Source organism: Bufo bufo, chromosome 9 (assembly GCF_905171765.1).
Source record: "Bufo bufo chromosome 9, aBufBuf1.1, whole genome shotgun sequence".
Classification (NCBI taxonomy): Eukaryota; Metazoa; Chordata; class Amphibia; order Anura; family Bufonidae; genus Bufo; species Bufo bufo.
Window position 1 is genome coordinate 170,433,889 of NC_053397.1, and position 26,657 is coordinate 170,460,545.

The window sequence follows — 26,657 nt, forward strand, 5'->3', positions numbered from 1 at the left end:
GGCTTTAGACTTTTCACCTGCCAGACTACTGATAAAGACCTGCCATCTGATCTAAGACTGCACACCGTTGTTGGGCATTGTGAGAGAAATATTAACAGTGATTGCATGTGCAGCGTGCTTCCCTCCAGGGCTGATCGTGTCCCAGGTTTATAGGAATGCCGAGTGATGTGGTGTGGTGAGGCTTTAACAGTCTGTGTGTCACGGTGCTCCTACCTGGATACCATCGCTCTCGAGGGCTTGGCTCCTAAGCAATAAAAGGTATAAGTAATGGTGGAGAATAAGTCGAGTCCAGACTTTTATATCAACAGCTTTTCTTGCATCAACTTGCATCCAGCCTTTGGCTGTTGACCCCCTTGCAATCTTCTTTCTGTAAATCTGTAAGGAGTCATGGTGCTCTATTAGCTGCTTCCCTCTGGAGAGACTCCTGGTGCAGGAGGGGGAACTTTCCCCTCGCTGCTACATCTTGGCACGTATTTTCAGCTCCACTGTCTAGACTAGACTGGAACAATCTAGAGCTGCAATCCTTCCTTCTGGTAGGAAACAGAACTAGCCCATTTCTGCCCAAAAGGGAGAGAATGGAATGGTAAGTTCCATTCTATCTCAGGACTCTCTCTCTCTCTGCCAGATACACACCGTCATCCGCTGAACAACCAGGAACATTACATGAACATAACCGTTTCAGAGCAATATTATCAATGCACAGTGCGAAAAGACCTGGAATAAGTACACAGATGACATTGTGGTTAGCCGTTAAAGAGATCAGCAAGGTTAAGAAATGGTAATACCACTCTAGGGTATTGCACATGTGTTTGGTCAATTGGGAATATTGCTAGTATCCATAGAGAGAAACTCAGAGAAGACCACCATCAACGCCACCTCCTATACAAAGCCATTGAGAAAAGCTTACTCTGCGAACAACCTGAAAACTGTGCCTACTGCTAGTATTAGTACTGTGACACCCATTATTCAGTAAAAGAGAGAGTTTATTTTACTATAATCAAGTTGACCTGGTCAACGATATCCCTACTTGATCCAGGTTTTTCTTCCTATTCTCCTGCCTTGCACCCCGCTGCCCAACCACCACCAGGCAGGAGACCCAGAAGTCCAGGGTGTGTCTCGGGAGAAAGAAAGGTTATGTTCCTCCACTTTGCTGGATGTGCGGCCTTGTAAAGTGCCAGGTTGACCACCGTAGCGACTATGACCGCCCTCATTGCCACCACCACCACTCCCTATTGCCACATCTCTCCAACTTCCTGCTAAATGTCATCCAGGGAATCACCCATCAACCAAGAGGAAAGTAACCAAAGCAAAGCACTTTGACCATAACTAAATCTATGGGATAGTGGGGTGCTATAAGTGAAATTGTGCTGTCTAGTTAGTTCATTCCTTGAGGGAATCAGACCACTACAATTGGTAAGTGTTACTGTTCTACAACATTTCTAGTCGTCTTCTGATATCATTCTCTGGACTCTCGGACTTGGTTTAATTTTATTAATGCTTCAAATTTGTAATACTTTGTTAAGAGATCATCTACGCACAAAAGCAAACCAGAACTCCCACCCACCCTAACTACAAAACACATAAAGCGTTCTTGTTCTCCTCCCCACAATTTCCTGTCACAAATGCTAGTAAAACTGTGACATTTATATCTGAGGTCCCTAGCGAAGGGACAGGACTGAACTGGACAGGAGCAGACTGAACATCATACAGCAAATCATACAATGGGATCAGGTAAGAAAACTAGGTGGTTCTTAGTATGTTCTATAGTGGAGGTCTAGTCTTATAAGTACAATATATGGCTCAGATTCAATACTATATGGAAAATAGGAGAAAGTACCTGGACAATTTTGAGTGAGGGGCAAAGGAAAAAAAAAAAAAAAACATTGTAAATATATAAGTGACAGTTATAATATGACGGGTACATGTAGAGATAGAAAATTTATTAGGTATGGTAAAGAGGCACTTTTGGAAAATATTATTTATAAGGGGGAATAATAATTTAGGTTTTCCTGTAATGTTGAATCAGTGCAGGTTGAAAAGCGTGCCAACCTCATACCATGTAACCTCTACAGTATATCAAATGTATATCCTCTTACTTATATGGATGTTTGTATTGTAAGTTGAGTTTTGAGAAGAAGCAAAGTAGCACCCTGCTTATCCTTTTAGGATTTTTTTTCTTTTCTTTTTTCAAAAGTTGCACATAGAAAACCTACATAACATGGCCATATACGTAGTTCCCACATTATACTTCAATTCCCAAATATACTATCATATAATACAATGTAATACCAGGTGGTTTAAAGATAATTTTGGTAAAGAGGTTACCAATGCCAAACTCTGTTGTCTAGGGTGGAAAAGGGGGTTGTTCCATCTGGGACATTTGTAGCATATCTCTAGGACATGTCATAAATGTCAGATAGGTGCAGGTTCCACCTCTGGGATCTGGTGCTATTTCCAGAACGGAACTCCAAAGTAAACAGAGAGCACACCACGCATGTGTATAGTCTTCTCCTTTCATTGCTATGGGACTTCCAAAAATAGACAAAGTGAGCACATTCAGCTATTTTCAGAAGTCCCACAGCAGCAAATAAAAAGCAAGCCACACAAGTACGGACACCCCTCTATTCATCACTATGGAACTTCCAAAAATAGACAAGCCAGGGAGGTACCATAAAGGTTCCAGATGGGTATACCCCTTTAATGGTAACAGCCATGTCTAGGGTACTAAAGGGTTTAATGGTGGTTTAGAGCTGTGAAGGCACAAATGGTAACCTTGGGTGGCTCCTATGGGACACCTTGGGAAATGGTGGCCCAGGAAAAGTGCCCAGTTTATTATTCTGTAAAACCAACCCTGCCTACAAGGGGAGTATTGATTATATAGGATAAAAATATTGCATTCACCCCACTGGATGTCAAAAATGGTTTGAAAAGAGAGAGTAAGATTTATGTGGTAAGGGGAGCATTGTGAGCGACATGAAAAATATAATTTTATGTCTTTCCTGGAGAAGAACGGGAAGTGGTAGATGGCTGAGAAGATCCTAAATAGTGTTGAGTGAAAGAAAGTGTCCAGAGTAGACTTCGATCCGAATTTCAGGGAAAATTCGATTCGCCGCGAAGCCGAATTTCCTCGTGCTTCGTAGTATCAAATCGATTTTCCCTGAAATGGGGTAAAAGAGAAAAATCATACTTACCTCATCTGTTTGAGCACCACCATCTTGATTGAAGATCCAGCGCAAAATCTTGTGCACGGTGATGTATGACGTCACCATGCCGGCCGACGTCAGGTCATCATGCGCCGAGCGAGATTTCCCACTGGATCCTCAATCAAGATGGAGGCAGCCAGCTCTTCGTGATCAAATGGATGAGGTAAGTATGATTTATTTATTTTTTATGTCAGATGCCGCGATCAGCAATGAACGCTGCATCTAAATGGAACATTGACCGGGAGCAGCGCAATCGCTGTTCCCTGTCATTGCACCCACTACTTACAAAGAAATGCAATTCGTGACAAAGTAATTAGTCACCAAGCAAATTTTTTTATTTTTATTTGTCAGAGCAGCCGAATTGAATTCTATAGAACTTTGCTCAACATTAATCATAAGGGTAAGAACGATACATGACACCTTGACATGCTAAAAACAGACAGCGGAAGGCATGTGTGCCTGACCGTGGAGAATAATTCAGTTGTGAAACAGGAGACAGAGGGTTTCATACTGTCACACTGAGGTGAGATGCATATTTGGATCACATTTTAAGTCATACTTATCGGAAGGCAAGAAGTCAGTTGAAATAACCAGCTATAAGGTTTAGTGACTCATCCTGAGAATGGTATGACAAAGATAAGGACAGCTGAAATGTACTGATCGTAAGTGCTCAGTACGTGAATAGGATGCCATGCCATACTGTATCTCATCCATTTGTACTGTACTAAATAATGAACTCTGTATTCTCCCACAATTCATGATAGGTCCTCAAATTGTCTGGATGTCAGCAGCTCCTTGGATCCATCTGCTCCCTTATCTGTTCCTGCCGCCTGTGGTGATAGGTAAATATAATACACTATAGATGCTAATACACTAGTGAAAAATTAAAAAGAGGACACCTGGAACAACCTGAACAACTTAGTGCAATTGACAATTGACTAAGATCGAGTATTGGATAGACAGTGGGGGGCACTCTATATCTGACCACTAATGGACATGTCCATTAGTGGTCAGATATAGAGTGCCCCCCACTGTCTATCCAATACTCACTCCTTCTATTTCGGTACTAGGGGTACCGCGGGGTGTGCACCTGGTCATTTCCTGTGATTTTGGTTGAGCCACTTACCAGTATACATTTTTACAAATTTACAAAGATTGACAAAGTATAAACTGCCAGCGGTGTTTGGTCAATGATCACACAACCAAGATGGTGCACTGTTTATTTTGGGTTCTTCAGCAGGGTACTGTATATGTTGAGGCAGGGGCACATTAATACAGGGTGGCATCTGTCCTTGCTTTGGTAACGGTCATACAGATGATGGATATCCTCCTGTGGTAGGTCATTTCAAGCTCTTTCAACTTTTAGCCAACGTTAACCTTCAGCCAATGTAGTTGCTCTGCATGTAAGATCCATCGCCTCATCCAGTCCCAGACATTCTCTATTGAGGAGAGATCTGGCAATCGAGCTGGACAGGGAAACTGCTGAATACCCAGAAGACCATGTTGTGTAACATAGGTAGTGTGTGGGTGCGTGTTATCTTGTTGGAACACTAAGGGGGTCATTTATTAAGACCGGCGTTTTAGATGCCGGTCTTAATAACCCTGTGCATTGGCAGTGGATCCGCTGAAGTCTAAATCTACACCAGCTTCCTTGCTGGCTTAAATTTAGACCATTTTTACCCCTAAAACTGGCGTAGAAAATGATAAATGGGATAGGCCTACCCCCTTCCCCACCCACACCACACCTCCTTTTTTAGACCTGGCTTGAGCGGGGAAAAGTCCCAGATTGCAGCACAAATAACTTTTGCGCTACAATCTGCGCCAGAAATACGCCAAAAATAGACAAATTTCTGTTAGTAAATGACTCCCCAAGTCTCAGAAGAAAAATAACGCTGCAAAATTTGTAACGTAAAAACCCTCCCAGAAAGAGTTAGTAAAAGTTATATGTCATTACGTTATATGTACCCCAAAATGACACCATTATAAACTACAACTGGTCGCGCAAAAAAACAAACTCTCATATGGCTAAATACATGGAGAAAAAAAAAACTGTTCTGAACCTCTGAAGGCAACAATGAAAAAATTTAAGAAATGACTTTACCATCATTTAAATGGGTTGTCCACGTACCTGAAAAAAATTGAGGCTGACCAGGCAAGGTCTTTAACCCTTTCACGTCCGATGACGTACATCTACGTCATCGGGCCGGTCTTTAATTATGGCGCCCGCTCGCGCGTGCAGCAGGAGCCATAGCTGCCGAGTTTCTGCTATTTTAAATAGCAGAGACCCGCGGCACATGTATGCGATCAGCCATAAGGCTGATCGCATACATTTTCCCCTTCAGATGCCGTGGTTAAATGTGACCACGGCATCTGCGCAGTCTGGAAGCGGAAGTTGCACACTTTTGCTTTGGTAACAGCGTTCCCCGGCTGAGATCGGGGAACCTGTTACTTCGCTGAAATACAGCATTGTATTGTTATATTCCAAATGAAGTTTTCAATGATGGTTTTTTAACCATCAGTGAGCACAATGGGCAATCTAATGATTATTATTGTCACCCAAAGTGACTTAAAAAACGTAAAAAAAAAAAAGTTTTTACAAATATAAAAAAACATAAAAGCTCAAATCACCCTCCCCTTTTCTTAAAATAAAAATAAAAATAGTTAACCAAGAAAAAAAAAACATTATGGGCATCGCCGCATGCGAAAATGCCCATAGTATTAAAATATAACAATATTAAGGGCTTATGGCAAATGGTGTAACGGGAAAAAAATAAAAAAACAGCCAATTTGCCATTTTTTTGCCACCATGGTCATCAGTGTGGCCCTAGAAGCAATGTTTTGTTGGGGGAACACCCTATATTATGGCATTCAATTACTATGGTCCCACAGAAGTCAGAGGGGTTCCCTATTAAGACTGCATAATGGAAACATTCTTTCTCTGTATTCATTCTCAAGCACTAGATCATATAGAGCAGATGGATTGCCATGTTCTTGTGGTCATCTCAAGGTGTCACTCAATACAGTAGTGAAATTCTGGAGGTGTCACACGTTACAATAGTTTAATACATATAACTCTGGTCTTTTGTACCTGAGAAATTAGAATGTATTCCCTAGGACCTCAGTGAGAAGGTGATAGCGGTAGGGAAGGGCTTTATGACTCTGCTCAAGGATAATCAATCAGCTATGTTAGATGTTAAAATCTATTGAATTAGCAGCACACAGTCAGAAGCCTTAATATAGTGGAATAGTGCATGAAAACCAAATTCTGCATCTCACCCAGCTGCCAATGTGAAATATATTAGATTGACATAGCAGCTGTATAGTGCCACCTAGTGGAAGCCTTACCTCTAGCAGTCTGGAGGAAGGTGGTCTCACAGAACTGGAGTTACCACAATAGTTAGAAGTTCACCTTACCTCCCAATGTTTTGCCAGGCAAAAGAGGGATACGGTACTTATCGTTTGTGGTGTGAAAGATCCATTTATTCACTATATGCATGAATATTTTTTTATGTTATTTTACCATTACAATCATCTGAATAAAGATATTTTAAGGTTTAAATTGCACCAAATGTTGACATAATATATACATGGGGTTCTAATAAACGGCATTTTAGTCAGTTTATTAAAGCATATTTATTTCCCAGGTCAAAAAGAGGGACATTTAAAGAGCAAAGAGGGACAGAAGAACTTGGGACAAAAGTATGGAATGTCCCTCAGAATCCCTGGGGAAATATGAGTTTGTGTTTCTTGTAAACCGGTATTCTGGTACTTATAGGCTGATATGTGTTACTCATAGTTGCAAACAGTGGCGAATTTGCAGGAATTGTCCTGACAAATTTCAGCTATCCTGGGCTGAAAATGAGTGGGGCTTATGTTAGCCCATCCCGGGAGGAGACGTTTCTGGTGGGTTTGGGGTTCTCCCAGTTGGGTCATAAATGCCCCAGATTTACAAACTGCTGCCAACACTTACCGCATAAACCTGGGATAATAATACCATGCAGGCTTTATGTGAAGAAAAATTAACCATAAAATGTAGAAATGAAAATATAGGTTCCTAAGATGTCCTTATATAGGATTATTAATTTCTCATGAATATCTACTACCTCCGTTTTCTCTCATACTCTTATGCTAATGTAAGTGTTCTGATGGTTCTGTGCATTATATCCTACCATTACATTCCAGAACCAGAAACCCCAGATTGCTTGTAGACACGCACAGAGCAGCCATATCAATCATGGAAGTTAGGTGGTTGGCTATTGAGGATGATAGTGTAGGTGTAACCTACCATCGAAGTGGGGAGGCGTTTGCCCCAGAAGCTTGGTACTAGGTGAGGGAGGCACCAACAAGTCCTTCTATAGTTAAGCTATCTAGTGAGAAGATTAGAGCAGCAGTGGATCTGTAAGTTGAGTATGCTTATCTTATCTTATTTTTTATTTTATTTTTTGCAACATGATGAGGTTTTTTTCGTTAAATGAACACAGTAAGTAGCTCACTTGTGACATGAGTTGTGGTTATACAATGATTCATATGTGCTGCTTGTATCATGTTTTCTACATTGAAAAATTTGATAACAAATACAAAACCATGGCCAAAATTAAAGACACCTATATAAAAGTCACATGCCTGTTCATCACACCCTGGAGTGAGGAATCCATTCATTCCTTTGATTAAAAGTATTTAGAATCTCTCTTGATCTGCTCGACGGCCACGACTGTGCCCAGTAATTGATAATATAAGAAATATTCCCTTTCTTGTAAAGCAGGCATTCCGTTGTAGATCTATCAAGCATCTTCAGAAAAAGAGGTTTTATAAAGCATTAGAAGATGGTGCAGTCTGTTGTTAGATGCACTTACAATCCATTTACAGTTTATTTAGGAAATAGTATGACTTTCGAACCATGCGAATTTACCAATTTTTAGTTGGTAAGAACTGACGAACAGTTCAGGCCACGATTGGGTTATAGCATTAAAGAGGTTGTCCCACGAAAAAAAACATGCATCACCCATTCACAGGATAGGAGATAAATATATGATTGATGGAGCCATCACTGATCCCAAGAACAGGGGTCCCATGTCCCTTCTTTTGAATGGAAAGACGGTCTTGTGTACCAGGATAACTCATCAGTATAAAAATTCTAAACAACCCCTTTAAGGCTATGTTCATATGGCGATTTTGACACTATTAAACCATGGTTTCTGTCTTGGTTTTTCAATTTCAGCGACATGGACTTGCTTGCAGTTTAGCCCCATTGAATGGAGCTAAACCATGAGCAGACTCTTGGCATGGATTCCAGTGATGTCCCTGTGGAATCCACACCAAGAAAGAACATGTCTATTCTTGGCGCAGTGTGGAAAAGTAGATGTACATAATCCATGGCCACATGAATGGCAGCACAGATTACCATTAAAATCAATGGGGGGCAGTTGCACCATGGATGCCTTGTGGTTCTTAGTGCAGAATCTGAGCTGAAATCCATGGAAGATTAGATATCATGTTAAAAAAAGAGTACCAAATATTGCTTACTGTTGCAGTCATATATTCAGTCCATGTCAACTTCAATTTAAGAAGTCAACAATTTTGAACCTGCAAAGGGGAGGGGTTGTGGAGTGTTTTACTGCAGCAAGTCGACGGTTCTTCAGCATTTGGTTATGCCTACTTGTGGTGGCAGTGCGCTCCAAGTTAAAGGGGGTTGTCATCTAAAACATTGGTGGCTATGCCACCAATATTTGATAGCTGTGGGTCCCACCTCTTGGACCTGCAGCTATCTCTAAAACAGAGCCCACAAAGTGAAGGAGAGCAGATCACGCATGTGTGGCCTCCCTCCATTCAATTCTGTAGGAGTGCCGCAAATATTCAAGTGCTGGCTTAGCTACTGTATTTCTATCAGCCCCATAGAAGTGAATAAAATGGTGGTGGCGCTTGCGCGGTTTGCTTCCAATTCACGTGCGGTCCGCTCTCCTTGATTTTGTCGGCTCCGTTTTAGAGATAGCTGCGGGTCCAAGAGGTGAGACCTACAGCTATCAGACACTGGTGGCATATCATAGCCATATGCCACCCAATGTTTGAAGGGTTAAAACTGCTGATGAGCTTTTTTTAACCAAGTACAAAGGGAGGCAACAGTGTCTATCTGCAACATAGAATTCAAAGGGTAAAAGAGCAAATCAGGGATGGACCCTCAACACTAATTTGACTGAACTACAGTTAAATAGTAATGGATAGCAGTGTCATATAAGTAGATCATCTGCACAAAATATAGGCAACATAAAAGCACCAAAACCTGCCTGATAGTAAGTGGAGATATAAACACACAGAAGGCCTTTCTAGCATTTAACCTATTTCACAGATTCTACTGACAGGAAAACCAATGGACACCACAATGGAACCTGATGGACCTCATTTTTATTCATTGGAGATAGTCATGTGCCAGTGATATCCACTCTGCAATGGGTCTGACACTACAATGTCGTTATAGACCACAGCCTAAGGCAGGACTAATGCTACACACATTCATATCAATAACCAGTACAACCTATAATGAGCCCCTTTTTTCTCTCTCACTTCAGCACATCTTGACTGCACATATAATTCCTGGACCCTCTTGTCCTGTTCATGGGATGCAGATGGCAATTTCACATCAAGCCCATGCTACATATCCGCAAATGTTATTGATGAAAAAAGGTGAGTTCCCCTATGTAATGGTGGTGGAGTCCACTGTCGGACTGGAGCACCTTCAGTGTAAATGATTACAAGGTCTGGTCCTAGTCAAGTGAATGGGACAGAACACATGTACAGTAATTACAGCTCGCCACCACTGCAAGCAAGATGATGCACAGTGTAATCTTGAAGAGTAAGTGGCGCTCGCACGAACACCGCCTCCTCTACAAACAGCTGATCGGCCGGGGTGCTGGGATTCAAACCCTCACTAATCAGATATGGATAAATATGTGAATTGCGGCACACAGATTCTTTTAGTTGCAATTTAAGACATTTACTGGTGTGATATCATACAAAGTTCATGATTCAGTTACATTTAAAGTCGAGATAGATGACCCCTCTTGACAATGGGGAACATCTGGTCACCATTGTCAAGAGTGGTCATCTATCTCGACTTTAAATGTAACTGGATCATGAACTTTGTATGATATCACACCAATAAATGTTTAAAATTGCAGCAAAAAAAATCTGTGTGCCGCAATTCACATATTATTATTTATGACTATACATTCTTCGCGGGCACCAGTAACTATAGTGTGCGGTGCTCCACCTCTAATATTAATCAGATATTGATGACCTATCCTGAAGATAAGTCGTCAATAGTGTTGAGCGAAGTTATAAAAACTTTGATTCGGCTGCTTCGCCGAATTTCACAAAGAAATTTGCTTTGTGACTAATTACTTTGTCACAAAGTGCATTTCTTTGCAATTAGCAGGCACAATAACTGTGAACGGTCCCCATTGAACCCCTCAGATGCTGTGTTCATCGCTGATCGCGGCATCTGAGAATAATAGTGAGGGCTTTCAGAGGTTAAAAAAAACATAATACTCCTTCCGTATCCATTTGAGTGTAAAGAGGCCGCCACGGCCATCTTGATTGAAGATCCTGTGGAAAATCTCATGCGGCGCATGATGATGTCATCACGCTGGCTGGCGTGGTGACACCATACGTCACCGGACACAAGATTTTGCGCGGGATCTTCAATCATGATGGCCGCGGTGGCCTCTTTGCACTCAAATGGATGAGATGAGCTTGTATTTTTTTTCCCCCCATTTCAGGGAAAATTGATTTGTTACCACGAAGTACAGGAAATTGAGCTTTGCAGCTAATTGAATTTTCCCTGAAATTCGGATCGAAGTCCACTTCAGATACTTTGATTCGCACAACCCTAGTCATCAATATAAACCCTCTGCACAACCACTTTAATTAGAACCGTTTTTTGCTGCTCATTTCTATTTTATTCTATATGAAAGGCTGGCTAATGCAATACAGTTATGTGTTTAAACAATAGACACGTTTATGACCTTGAAAGTATTGTTATCTTTGCAAGGCAAGACTTTGGTAATGGACTTCTTTATATCGCCAGACGTCATAGTGATGCACTTATGCGTAAATGTGTGTGGGTGTACTCTGCTCTCTAAATGTAATAATAACCTCTGACAGCATTTACCACACCAATGTTAGAACTTTTCAATTGTGAATAGTTTTTTGCCACATTGTGCTTGGAGGTCAGTATCTTTAGGTGCATGCACTGTATACTTCCATTTTCTGAGTATAACAGAAGTAAATAAAATAAATGTTCTAGATATTTGATCCTTGGTTTATCACTGGCAACCTCTGAGAGATATGTCCTTCCGTACTGTTATGCAATGGATGTGGGTTCACTGTGTCAACCAACATATTTGACTTGGGTCTACTCCTAAGGGTGTTATCCTGGCAGATCTTGTCCTGGTTTTCACCCTTTAATCCATGTGCAGGGAGCTGGACTTCGCTGCAGAGGAACCACCAAGCAGCTATCTCCTTGAGTAGTCTCTGTATGACTGACAGCTGACCAATGGAGGTCTAGAAACCGAGGGATCATGCAAAACCATAGTCAGGAACAGGCCAAGGTCAGGACAGGCATGAGCTCAACAGTAAACAGTCCAAAGTCAGGGAGGGCAACACAGGGTCAATACAGAATATAGGTCACATCAGGCAGAGGAGGGTATATATCAAGAAAACAGGCAGAAGTTTGTAGATGGACAGACAAACAAACTATGGTATAACCTAGTAGGATAACACCGGGCTAGGAATCTGTTACTCAGGCATCCTCCCATAGGGGATGCCTAAAGTATGCCATGGTGCCCAGCCATAGACTTGTGTTAATTACGGTGTGCACCTTCTGGCCATTTAAAAGCTGGAGGGGGGGGGCGCGTGCAACCTATGGTCAGAGGAGAGGCATTCCTGCCAAGCAGGCCACAGTCAGCTTGGAGGGACAGAACAACCCTGGTGGCCAGAAGACTGGGCCAGATGAGTAGAGCAGCAGCAGCCACAGGCCTCCACTGGTAGTATCCTCCCTTAATCTCTTCTTTGGTCCAGATTGCTGCAAAAATCTGTTCAGAAAAATATCTTTACCCTGGTCCATAAGCTTCACAATCCACAGGAAGAAGGTTTTACTTCTGACTTTCTTTATTTCCCGAATATCCCTGACCTCACACTCATTTTCTAGAGTATGGTTAAACACAACAGGCTTTAGAAGGAAAACATGAAAAGAATTAGGCCCCTTTCACACGGGCGAGTATTCCGCGCGGATGCGATGCGTGAGGTGAACGCATTGCACCCGCACTGAATACCGACCCATTCATTTCTATGGGGCTGTTCAGATGAGCGGTGATTTTCACGCATCACTTATGCGTTGCGTGAAAATCGCAGCATGCTTTATATTCTGCGTTTTTCATGCAACGCAGGCCCCATAGAAGTGAATCGGGTTGCGTGAAAATCGCAAGCATCCGCAAGCAAGTGCGGATGCGGTGCGATTTTCACGCACGGTAGCTAGGAGACGATCGGGATGGAGACCCGATCATTATTATTTTCCCTTATAACATGGTTATAAGTGAAAATAATAGCATTCTGAATACAGAATGCATAGTAAAACAGCGCTGGAGGGGTTAAAAATAAATAAAAAATAATTTAACTCACCTTAGTCCACTTGATCGCGTAGCCCGGCATCTCCTTCTGTCTCCTTTGTTAAATAGGACCTGTGGTGAGCATTAAGTACAGTTACAGGACCTTTGATGACGTCACTCCGGTCATCACATGGTACGTCACATGATCTTTTACCATGGTGATGGATCATGTGATGACCGGAGTGACGTCATCAAAGGTCCTGGAATGAATGCTCACCACAGGTCCTGTTCAGCACAGAAGGAGACAGACGAGATGCCGGCAGCGCCAGCAAGTGGATTAAGGTGAGTTAAATTATTGTTTATTTTTTTTTAACCCCTCCAGCGCTATTTTACTTTGCATTCTTTATTCAGGAAAATAATACAATCTACAGAACATTGATCCCAAGCCCGAACTTCTGTGAAGAAGTTCGGGTTTGGGTACCAAACATGCGCGATTTTTCTCACGCGTGTGCAAAACGCATTACAATGTTTTGCACTCGCGCGGATAAATCGTGGGTGTTCCCGCAACGCACCCACACATTTTCCCGCAACGCCCGTGTGAAACCAGCCTTAGAGTTGCGAAGAGATGAAGGCAGACATAACCTGTAACTGACCAGATTCAACCTTCTCAAATCCTCAAAAGGAGAAATTAAATAGGGTGCCAACTTGTATGAGGGTACCTTGAGTCTGTTTTTGGAAGAGAGCCAGACCTTGTCCCCTGGAGAATTATGTAGTTAAGTCCTGTGCATAGGATTAGTGGACCTTTTCATGCGAGCAGAAGCCTGTAAGCTAAAATTGCTAAAAGCACAATGGATAGTCAATTTAAAAAGTTTTAAAACTTTTTTTAACATTTTTATTTTCTGTTCTTCTGGAGGACCAGAAGATTGAAAAGTAAACAAAGATGTGAACTTAGCCTTACGAAGGACTGCCAGTTAAGTATTTTCTACCCATGCATACCCTTTTGGAACACAGAGTGCATCATAGCATCACAGTAAACATTTTAACGGCTTTAGTAGTGAACCATAATATTAACCCTTTAGCAGTGAACCATAACATTAACTCTTTTTCAATGAACCAGCAGGTCACTGCATGTGGATCTATTTATATTCCCCTCAGCTTCGTGAACACCCTAACAACATGGAGTCAATCGAAGAGCTTAGAGGTCAATGGCAGGGGGAGGCAATACTTATTCTTGACAGTAATTTTAATTGATACAGGGCCGAAGGGAGATGTCCTTTTCTTAACTACTTCCCCACCATCATATGACTACATATGTCTGTGGTAGGGTCTTTGGTGCCCTCTCCAGAGCGAGAAAATGTCTGTGATCAGCGATAATGGCAATCACGGACATTTAACCCTTGTAAAAAAACCTGGAAGCATGGACTTCCCAGGCAGGAATGCTTTCCCCTTGCTGAAATCTGGGAAGGCATTCCTTAGTAGTAATAGACCATAGCCTATACAAGGCTTCTGCTCCTTTTACTGGTATATTCCAGTTCAGACCTGCAAGAGGCAGCACTGCATTGGAATATACAGAATTTTGTATTCAGTAGTGGATAAAATTCCATTGCTAAATAAAAATGATTGCATTTTTAAAGTTAAAAATCAGTAGAAAAAAAGGTTTAAAAAATATAAAACATAAAAATATATAAAAATTCTAATTACTCCCTTTCCCCATAATTAATATAAAAATGAATAAACAATAAAAAAAATACTATCATAGGCATTGCTGCATCCGAAAATGCCATACTATTAAAATCTAAAAATATTTATTCCGTATGGAGAATGGTGTAACAGAAAAAAAATCTAAATGTTCAATTTATTGTTTTTTTCATCAGTTCACCTCCCCCCCCAAAAAAAGAATAAAAACTGATCAAAAAGTCAAAAGGTTATCACTAAAAACTACAGATCGCCCCGCAGACGTAACTATAAGTGTGGTATTGTTGTAATCGTACTGACCCAGAAAATGAACGGCACAGGTTAGTTTTACCACATAGTGACCGCCGTAAAACCAAAACCCATAAAACTGTGGTAGAATTGAATTTTTTAAAATTAAACTACATTTGGAATTTCTTTCCAGCTTCCCACTATATCGTATGCAATATTAAATGGTGCCATTACAAGGTAAAACTTATCCCACAAAAAACAAGCAGATATTGTAAATAAAAAAATAAAAAAGTTATATCTAAGGAAAGGCAGGGAGTGAAAAACGAAAACACAAAAACTGAAAATCGGCTGGTAATGATTTGGTTACCAAAGAAGAAACTGCACATGCATGAAGCAGTTTTTCAAGGTTCTCTTTAATATAGACAGACATGGCCTGTGTCTCGGATAGAGACAGCAGATAGACACAGCCATGTGGTGGAGTAATTCCTTGAATTGGATTGATTGAGTAGTGATAGGCACAATACTGTGGCATAGACTCAGCCTTCTTATTGAAGACATCTGCATAGCTAGCATAGGCAGAAAGTAGACACTGTGGATTCTGAGGAACATGTGGAGCCTAGGCTGGTTGTAGAGAAGTCAGAAAATGGGAGTGCCAAACAGAACCACGATGCAAAATTTGCCACAAGTTCCAATCTATAACTGGACTATGCATGTGGAGCCAGGGCACTCCCAATAGGAGAAAAATAGTAGACACAGGCAAGACATAGAAGTGCAATGAGCAGGACCGTGGTACGGTTACGCGGACGCCAAATTATGCAGTGGGTCCAGATATGGGTATAATAGTCTATGTTTTTTGTTTGTGACGCCAATTGCAGCGTGCGCAGGGTACAGTCTCAGGGCCCTTTAAGGTGTTGCAACTCACGTACCAGGTTAGGAATGCCAGAGTGGTATAATGTCTCTGTGTAGCAGTAGTAATAGTGTCAACGGTGTCTCCTACCTTGGTATGGCTGGACTCCTGGATCCTGGCTCACTGGCAATAAATGAGTGTGTTGCTAGTAGGAGTAATTGAGGAACTTGGTAGTAATGAATGAGATCCAGACTTGGAATATAATTCAACTTGTCTTTACTGGAGGCAGCATTAATCCATATGAGATACAGCAATAGTCTTGGGTCCCAGCAGGTATTGGCAATGTATGGCAGGGATCAATATCTCTTCTGCTTCTATCATGTGCCTGGAGAATATGGCAGGAATCTATATCTTCTGCTCTGTCTATCTTCTGCTGTGTATGGGACTGGCTAGCTGAGGAGGAATTTGGCTTCTCCTGATGTCTGGATGTTACTCACATTTGTGCTCACAGGGAATGGTTCGTCCTGGAGTTCTGGAGCTGGCTGCTTGCTTGTCAACCAGTTGAGGCTGAAGGCTCAGACTGGGGATGAAGATCTTTGGTCTCAGCCAAGACACGATCCTGGGTTGGGATCCATAGAACTAGGAGCTCCTACCAGCACAGCCTTCCCCTAGCCGGGGTGGCTGGCACACTAACTGAACTTCCTTCCCTCCCCATGAGGCAGAATGTGGGAACATTCCACACCTCCTCAAAGAAGGGGGAGCTAAACTGGAATGTACTATTCCAGTCTAGATATGCTAAACTGTTACTAAGGCCCTGGTAACACATTGCTGCCACCTGCTGGTGTACATGGAAATTACAGCAAATTACAAGTGACAGGCTTAGAATATGCACATTTGTGAGGATGTGATGTTAAATTACACAGGATGACAATGCAGATACACTTAACAGGTTGTAGCGGGGTAAAAGAGTTTCGTAACATAACTCTGGAATGTTACAGAAGGAGATCATCACCATGTGGAAAACTCCAGCTTGAAACTCTATAGGCAAAGTGATGTATTGTACAGATTCCGTTAGTGCCATCTCATTATGTCAACACTAAGGACTTCTTCAACCACTTAGTAGGAATACAGCATTTGGTTACCAAAGCCTAATGCAGAACCTTGCCGAGAGTCCTAAAAGGCCTGTACAATAAACCGAATCTCACCACATGACAAGGACACATGAAGCATCAATTTTGAAGAGAACAGGACTTCACTTAGGGTGGTATCTCCAACAGGCCCTAGGTGCTGGAGTTCCCACCTTGAGAGGTTCGAACATAATGACCTTTGGTTCAGCAAAGCATGCACAAGTCTTTGTTGTGTCTACAGTATGGTGACACTCCTACTCAGACAATCGAACTTTGTCCAGCTGCATAATTTCCAGAGCTAGGGCTGCTCCTAAGTAGAGTTGAGCGAACACCTGGATGTTCGGGTTCGACGAGTTCGGCCGAACTTTCGAAAAATGTTCGGGTTCGGGATCCGAACTCGACCCGAACTTCATCCCGAACCCCATAGAAGTCAATGGGGACCCGAACTTTTGGGCACTAAAAAGGCTGTAAAACACACCCGGAAAGGGCTAGAGGGCTGCAAAAGGCAGCAAAATGTAGTTAAATCCCCTGCAAACAAATGTAGATAGGGAAATGATGAGTTAACATAAAATAAATAAAAATTAAACAATATTAATTGGAGTGAGGTCCCATAGCACAGAATCAGACTTCAAGTCACCCACCAATGGAGAAGGTCACTTACTATTATTTTGACCACAGCACCCAGACAAAGGAGAGAGGTCCCACAGCAGAGAACCAGGCATCATATCACCCACCACAGGAGTAGGCCACCATTTAGTTACTTTGACCCCTACACCCAGACGGAGGAGAGAGGTTACACAGCAGAGAATCAGGCATTTAGATCATCCACCACAGGAGTAGGCCACCATTGAATCAGACCCCGGCAACCATGTCAGATGGCACAAGCATAAGCTTTATATCAATCAGCACAGGAGAAGGCGACTTTGACAGACTTTGACCCCTACACCCGGACGGAGGAGAGAGGTTTCAAAGCAGAGAATCAGGCATTTAGATCACCCACCACAGGAGTAGGCCCCAATTTAATGGGACCCCGGCAACCATGTCAGATGGCACAACCATCAGCTTCATATCAATCAGCACAGGAGAAGGCGACTTTGAAAGACTTTGACCCCTACACCCAGACGGAGGAGAGAGGTTTCACAGCAGAGAATCAGGCATTTAGATCACCCACCACAGGAGTAGGCCCCCATTGAATCAGACCCTGGCAACCATGTCAGATGGCACAACCATCAGCTTTATATCAATCAGCACAGGAGAAGGCGACTTTGAAAGACTTTGACCCCTACACCCAGATGGAGGAGAGAGGTTTCACAGCAGAGAATCAGGCATCATATCAACCACCACAGGAGAAGCCACCATTTAGTTACTTTGACCCCTGCACCCAGGAAGAGGAGAGAGGCACCACAGCACATATTCTGGCATCATATCAGCCACCACAGGAGAAGCCACCATTGAGTTACTTTGACCCCCGCACCCAGGAAGAGGAGAGAGGCACCACAGCACATATTCTGGCATCATATCAGCCACCACAGGAGAAGCCACCATTGAGTTACTTTGACCCCTGCACCCAGGAAGAGGAGAGAGGCACCACAGCACATATTCTGGCATCATATCAGCCACCACAGGAGAAGCCACCATTGAGTTACTTTGACCCCTGCACCCAGGAAGAGGAGAGAGGCCCCACAGCACATATTCTGGCATCATATCAGCCACCACAGGAGAAGCCACCATTTAGTTACTTTGACCCCTTCACCCAAACAGAGGAGAGAGGTTCCACATCAGAGAATCAGGCATCATATCAACCACCACAGGAGTAGGCCACAATTTAATGGGACCCCGGCAACCATGTCAGATGGCACAACCATCAGCTTCATATCAATCAGCACAGGAGAAGGCGACTTTGAAAAACTTTGACCCCTACACCCAGACGGAGGAGAGAGGTTTCACAGCAGAGAATCAGGCATTTAGATCACCCACCACAGGAGTAGGCCCCCATTGAATCAGACCCTGGCAACCATGTCAGATGGCACAACCATCAGCTTTATATCAATCAGCACAGGAGAAGCCACCATTGAGTTACTTTGACCCCTGCACCCAGGAAGAGGAGAGAGGCCCCACAGCACATATTCTGGCATCATATCAGCCACCACAGGAGAAGCCACCATTGAGTTACTTTGACCCCCGCACCCAGGAAGAGGAGAGAGGCACCACAGCACATATTCTGGCATCATATCAGCCACCACAGGAGAAGCCACCATTGAGTTACTTTGACCCCTGCACCCAGGAAGAGGAGAGAGGCACCACAGCACATATTCTGGCATCATATCAGCCACCACAGGAGAAGCCACCATTTAGTTACTTTGACCCCTTCACCCAAACAGAGGAGAGAGGTTCCACATCAGAGAATCAGGCATCATATCAACCACCACAGGAGTAGGCCACAATTTAGTTTATTTGACCCCTGCACCCAGGAAGAGGAGAGAGGCCCCACAGCACATATTCTGGCATCATATCACACACCACAGGAGAAGGCCTCTTTCAGTGATTTAGGCCTTTGGACCCAGACAGAGGAGAGAGGTCAGAGATTAGCTTCATATCCCCCAGCACAGCAGAAGACCGCTTTATTTGACTTAGGCCTCAGCACCCAGACAGAAGACAGAGGTAGCATGGCAGAGGTTATGGCTTCATGTCACCCGTTAGTTTAACCGGCCACTTTCATCTGGTTAGGCCCCGGCGCCCAGACAGAGAAGAGTTTCATTCAACTGTGGGTTTCATAAAATTTGTATCAAATAAAGAAGTGGCCCGTAGCACAACAAGACATGTTTTAGGCAGTTAATAAGGACTACTCTGCACAAGGGAGGGACAGGTCCTGTGGGATCCATGCCTGGTTCATCTTTATGAAGGTCAGCTTGTCCACGTTGGCTGTGGACAGGCGGCTGCGCTTGTCAGTAATGACGCCCCCTGCCGTGCTGAATACGCGTTCAGATAAAACGCTGGCCGCCGGGCAGGAAAGCACCTCCAAGGCATAACATGCTAACTCTGGCCACGTGGACAATTTCGAAACCCAGTAGTTGAATGGGGCCGAACCATCCGTCAGGATGTGGAGGGGTGTGCAGACATACTGTTCAACCATGTTAGTGAAATGCTGCCTCCTGCTAACACGTTCTGTATCAGGTGTCGGTGCAGATAGCTGTGGCGTGGAGACAAAACTTTTCCACATTTCTGCCATGCTAACCCTGCCCTCAGATGAGCTGGCCGTGACACAGCTGCGTTGGCGACCTCTTGCCACTCCTCTGCCTTCACCTTCCACCTGTTCCCCTGTGACATGTGGGAATGCTCTCAAGAGCGCCTCTATCAGCGTGCGCTTGTACTCGCGCATCTTACGGTCGCGCTCTAGTTCAGGAATTAAAGTGGGCACATTGTCTTTATACCGGGGATCCAGCAGGGTGGCCACCCAGTAGTCTGCACACGTTGAAACGTGGGCAACTCTGCTGTCGTTGCGCAGGCATTGGAGCATATATTCGCTCATGTGGGCCAGGCTACCCATGGGTAAGGACAAGCTGTCCTCTGTGGGAGGCGTATCGTCATCGTCCACCGTATCCCCCCAGCCACGCACCAGTGATGGGCCTGGGCTGCCACCCCGCTGTGAACTTGCGTCATCCTCGTCCCCCTCCACCTCCTCCTCCTCATCATCCTCGTCCTCCAGTACAGTGCCTTGGCTGGCGACTTGTGAACCTGTCCTCTGCTGCTTAAACAAACCTCCCTCTGAGCCACTTCGAACAGACTGGCCCGAAAGTGTTAGAAACGAGCCCTCATCCTCCTCCTCCTCCTCCACCTGGGCCACCTCCTCTAACATCATTGCCCTAAGTGTTTTCTCAAGGAGACATAGAAGTGGTATTGTAACGCTGATAACAGTGTCATCGCCACTGGCCATGTTGGTGGAGTACTCGAAACAGCGCAGCAGGGCACACAGGTCTCGCATGGAGGCCCAATCATTGGTGGTGAAGTGGTGCTGTTCGGCAGTACGACTGACGCGAGCGTGCTGCAGCTGAAACTCCACTATGGCCTGCTGCTGCTCGCACAGTCTCTCCAGCATGTGCAAGGTGGAGTTCCACCGGGTGGGCACGTCGCATATGAGGCGGTGAGCGGGAAGGCCGAAGTTCCGCTGTAGCGCAGACAGGCGAGCAGCGGCAGGATGTGAACGGCGGAAGCGCGCACAGACGGCCCGCACTTTATGCAGCAGCTCTGACATGTTGGGGTAGTGGTGAATGAACCTCTGCACCACCAAGTTCAGCACATGCGCCAGGCAAGGGATGTGCGTCAAACCGGCTAGTCCCAGAGCTGCCACGAGATTTCGCCCATTATCGCATACCACCAGGCCTGGCTTGAGGCCCACCGGCAGAAACCACTCGTCGGTCTGTTGTTCAATACCCCGCCACAACTCCTTTGCGCTGTGGGGCCTGTCCCCCAAACATATGAGTTTCAGAATGGCCTGCTGACGTTTACCCCGGGCTGTGCTGAAGTTGGTGGTGAAGGTGTGTGGCTGACCGGATGAGCTGGTGGAAGCAGTGGAGGAGGAAGCCGAGTAGGAGGAGGAGGCTACAGGAGGCAGAGAATGATGCCCTGCGATCCTAGGGGGCGGAAGGGCGTGCGCCAAGGAACTGTCCGCCGGGGGCCCAGCCGCCACTACATTCATCCAGTGTGCAGTTAGTGAGATATAGCGTCCCTGGCCGTGCTTACTGGTCCACGTATCTGTGGTTAGGTGGACCTTGCCACAAATGGCGTTGCGCAGTGCACACTTGATTTTATCGGACACTTGCATGTGCAGGGAAGGCACGGCTGTCTTGGAGAAGTAGTGGCGGCTGGGAACCACATACTGCGGGACAGCCATGGCCATCAGCTGTTTGAAGCTGTCTGTGTCCACCAGCCGGAATGACAGCATTTCAAAGGCCAGCAGTTTAGAAATGCTGGCGTTCAGGCCAAGGGCTCGAGGGTGACTCGGGGGGAATTTGCGCTTCCTCTCTAAGGTTTGAGATATTGAGAGCTGAACGCTGCTGTGTGATATAGTGGAGACGCTAGTTGACGGTGGCGGTGGTGGTGGTGTCGGTGGCACATCCTCTGTTTGCTGCTCGGCAGGTGGCAACATTCCTCTCGAGGCGGAAGCCGAGGCAGCAGCGGTAGAGGGAGCAGGGGGAGCCTCAGCGAGTGCCTGGTTTTTAAGGTGTGTACCCCACTGCAGTTCATGCTTTGCATGTAGATGCCTGGTCATGCAGGTTGTGCTGAGGTTCAGAACGTTAATGCCTCGCCTCAGGCTCTGATGGCAGAGCGTGCAAGTCACTCGGGTCTTGTCGGTAGGACATTGTTTAAAGAAGTGCCATGCCAGGGAACTCTTTGAAGCTGCCTTTGTGGGGCTGGGTCCCTGTTGGCGATGTCCAGTAGCAGGCGAACTCTGGGGGCGGCGGCTCGTCTGCTTTGGCCCCCTGCTCCCTCTTTGGCTTCGCTGTTGTCTCGGTCTCACCACTACCTCTTCCTCTGAACTGTGAAAGTCATCGCCACGACCTTCAGTCCATGTGGGGTCTAAGACCTCATCGTCCTCTGCATCGTCTTCCACCCAGTCTCCCTCCCTGACCTCCTCCTGTTCAGACTGCACACTGCAAAAAGACGCGGCAGTGGGCACCTGTGTTTCGTCATCATCAGAGAGTCGGTGACTCTGCTGTGGTGGTATTCCCATGTCCTCTTCATCTGGAGACATAAGTGGTTGTGCGTCAGTGCATGGTATGTCTTCCTCCACTGGGGAAGGGCTAGGTGGACGCCCCTGGGAAACCCTGGAAGCAGAGTCTTCAAACAGAAGAAGAGACTGCTGCATAACTTGTGGCTCAGACCGTTTCCCTGATATGCTTGGGGGTGATGTGACAGACTGATGGGCTTGGTTTTCAGGTGCCACCTGTGCGCTTTCCGCAGAAGACTGGGTGGAAGACCATGTGGTGAACGTGCTGGAAGCACTGTCGGCCACCCAATCGATTAATGCCTGTACCTGCTCAGGCCTTACCATCCTAAGAGCGGCATTGGGCCCCACGAGATATTGCGGTACATTCTGCCGGCTAGTTGAGGGAGTTCGTTCCCTACTGTGTGCGCCTGGGGCCGAACGGCCACGTCCTCTACCAGCAACAGAGGCTCCACGGACACCACCACGACCGCGTCCTCGTCCCTTAATAGTATTTTTCTTCATTGTTGCGATTCAACTCGCACCACAATGAAATATATTATTTTTTATAAGCAAAATCCCCTCACTGGAATACTTTCAGTCTTTTGACTGTATGGATTACAGATGGAATGACTGTTATATGTGAGTACCGCTTTCTTTGACAGATTCTAGTATGGGTACATATATGTTTTCCCAACCCCAGCACATTAGTTTGCTAATTCCAGATGTATGAAACGCAGGCCTAACTGTATCTAGTATATTGAACGCCAGATAAACTAACTTGGCCTTTTTTAAATAAAAAAAATCCCCTCACTGGAATACTTTCAGTCTTTTGACTGTATGGATTACAGATGGAATGACTGTTATATGTGAGTACCGCTTTCTTTGACAGATTCTAGTATGGGTACATATATGTTTTCCCAACCCCAGCACATTAGTTTGCTAATTCCAGATGTATGAAACGCAGGCCTAACTGTATCTAGTATATTGAACGCCAGATAAACTAACTTGGCCTTTTTTAAATAAAAAAAATCCCCTCACTGGAATACTTTCAGTCTTTTGACTGTATGGATTACAGATGGAATGACTGTTATATGTGAGTACCGCTTTCTTTGACAGATTCTAGTATGGGTACATATATGTTTTCCCAACCCCAGCACATTAGTTTGCTAATTCCAGATGTATGAAACGCAGGCCTAACTGTATCTAGTATATTGAACGCCAGATAAACTAACTTGGCCTTTTTTAAATAAAAAAAATCCCCTCACTGGAATACTTTCAGTCTTTTGACTGTATGGATTACAGATGGAATGACTGTTATATGTGAGTACCGCTTTCTTTGACAGATTCTAGTATGGGTACATATATGTTTTCCCAACCCCAGCACATTAGTTTGCTAATTCCAGATGTATGAAACGCAGGCCTAACTGTATCTAGTATATTGAACGCCAGATAAACTAACTTGGCCTTTTTTAAATAAAAAAAAAATTCCCTCACTGGAATACTTTCAGTCTTTTGACTGTATGGATTACAGATGGAATGACTGTTATATGTGAGTACCGCTTTCTTTGACAGATTCTAGTATGGGTACATATATGTTTTCACAACCCCAGCACATTAGTTTGCTAATTCCAGATGTATGAAACGCAGGCCTAACTGTATCTAGTATATTGAACGCCAGATAAACTAACTTGGCCTTTTTTAAATAAAAAAAATTCCCTCACTGGAATACTTTCAGTCTTTTGACTGTATGGATTACAGATGGAATGACTGTTATATGTGAGTACCGCTTTCTTTGACAGATTCTATTATGGGTACATATATGTTTTCCCAACCCCAGCACATTAGTTTGCTAATTCCAGATGTATGAAACGCAGGCCTAACTGTATCTAGTATATTGAACGCCAGATAAACTAACTTGGCCTTTTTTAAATAAAAAAAAAATTCCCTCACTGGAATACTTTATGGCTTTTCACTGTATGGATTACAGGTGGACTGGTATTAGTAGGGGTGACACAAGCACACCCAAGTCCCTGATGTAGGATTTCTATGGCACAGACCACTATTACAAGTGATTAATGGACGTTGGGAGAGATTGTGCTGCAGCACTAGTCCCAAGATGGCCGCCGCCTATCAGCCCAGTAACATGTGCCACAAAATGGTCTGCACAACCTTTAAAAAAAATAGCCTTGGACTGTGCTGCTAAATCGCTATTGGTCTGAATCCCAGGTGTAGATGTCTGACTTGTTTGGAGCTTTGGAATGCACACTGTGGCAGCTTCTGCTGCAGCACTACAAGTCGCAAAATGGCGGCCGGCGGTCAGCCCAGGTACATGTGGATGGAAAAATCACTCTGGCCACTCTAAAAATAGCCAATCCCTATCAAAAAAGCAGCTCAGCTGCAGTTGTTCAGATGAATCACAGGTGGAGGAGAGAAATTTGCTTCCAGTTATTCAATTATCCCTGCCTATTCTCGCCCTAGCATCAGCTGCGTCTATCCCTGTTCTATTCACATCAGGAGTGAGCACGTCCCGACGTGCGCACAAGCTTATAAAGAGGCTGAGTCCCATGCTGCACTTGGCCAATCACAGCCTTGCCAATAGTAGGCATGGCTGCGATGGCATCTTAGGGCAAGTAGTATGATGCATGTTGATTGGCTGCTTTGCAGCCTTTTAAAATGCGCCAAAATACATGCCGAACGACGAACCCGAACCCGAACTTTTACGAAAAAGTTCGGGTTCGGGTCCATGTCACGAACACCCCAAAATTCGGTACGGACCCGAACTATGCTCGAACTGTTCGCTCAACACTACTCCTAAGGCCATTATCCTTGCAGTCCCCTGGTTTTTACCCTTTAATCCATTTACAAGGATCTGGACTTCGCTGTAGGGGAACCACCAGGCCAATGCCTCCTGGAGTAGTCTCTGTATGCATGACAGCTGACCCATGGGGTCGAGACACAGGTGCAGGGAGCGATCAGGCAAAACCATAATCAAGGACAGGCCGAGGTCAGGGCAAGCAGAGTATGAGCTATACAATAAAAAGTACAAAGCCAGGGCAGGCAGGACAGGGTCAATACAAAGTACAGGCATAGGTCAGCTTCAGCAGAGGAGGGTCAATATCCAGAAAACAGGCAGAAGTCGGCACACAGGCAGACAAATGAAATACAGCACACCTTAGCAGGATACTAGCAGACTCTGAACCTATTGCTCAGGCATCCTCCTATAAGAGAAGGTGCCTAAAGTACACTAAGATGTCTAGCCTTAGGCTGGTGTGAATTAGGGTGCGCACTGGAACTTTAAGAGGGAGTGCGCGTGCCCGCATCCTATAGGCAGAGGATGAGTGGCCTTTCTGGCAAGCAGGCTGCAGCCGACATGGAAGGACAAAGCAAACCCAGAGGTCAGGCCCTCCCGGAATAAAGGAAAGGTGAGAGGCAGGTCATAGAACATAAAAGACTGGGGCAGGTGATATGACAGGACCAACTTTGTAAAAATAAAAAAAAACATGGTTTTGCGGTACTATGTCAGGAGTTATGCTATATGTATGTATATGTGGCCACCTAGTGGCTGTGACACATGATTCAACAAATAGGCATCTGGAGTATTCACCCAAAGGGTTTAGATAAAATCAAAAAGAAGCTGAGGAAATTGACTATTGACTGACAAACATTCCATATCCCTCTTCCAAAATGTATGTACTATAGGTAATTACACATTAGAATGTCTTACTAAGAAACACAATAGAAAGAAGATGGCTATTTTAGAATTTCTGTTAACTAGACCACAATGAATGTGAGTCAAATGGTGGTCAAAAGGCACTGAGTAACAACCAGCATTGTCATATTAATGGAAATACTGAGTTTGAACTTGGGACCTCTTTGATTGCAAAGGGCATGTACTGCTTTCAGTGCTATCCCCTTTCCGCTCATATATTGGATATTTCCATATTTCCAAGTTTGCTCTCAGGCTCACTGTTGTTCAGCTCAGCTACCATAAACTGTATGGCCTATCTACTTTGCACAGCTGATTCCAGGTTAGAAACAAGATGTTATGCTACCAGTAGCTGAAGTGGTAGTCAAACCAGACAATTCTCTTAGCCAAATGTTACTGTATTTACCATATTTCAACAAAAATTGGGCCATGGGTATACGTGGTTCTGATTTGTTGCATCAGCCATATTCTTTGCACCTAAATGCTTGTCGTAAACCTGTCAGGGGATTTGTGCTGCCCAATCTGAGAGTAGGATATGATAGAGG

At 44.4% G+C, this 26,657-nt stretch overlaps 1 protein-coding gene across 2 annotated transcripts in view; it reads left to right on the forward strand.

The window, feature by feature from the left end:
* The first annotated feature begins 1,628 nt into the window (after window positions 1–1,628).
* Window positions 1,629–26,657, forward strand: part of IL2RB (interleukin 2 receptor subunit beta) — an 86,166-nt gene continuing 61,137 nt past the window's right edge. For both annotated transcript variants that reach the window (XM_040407174.1, XM_040407176.1), the window contains exons 1-3: window positions 1,629–1,731; window positions 3,968–4,045; window positions 9,767–9,881. In XM_040407174.1, the coding sequence (XP_040263108.1) occupies window positions 1,722–1,731; window positions 3,968–4,045; window positions 9,767–9,881 (203 nt within the window). In that variant the 5' untranslated portion in view covers window positions 1,629–1,721. The remainder of the gene's footprint in view (window positions 1,732–3,967; window positions 4,046–9,766; window positions 9,882–26,657) is intronic.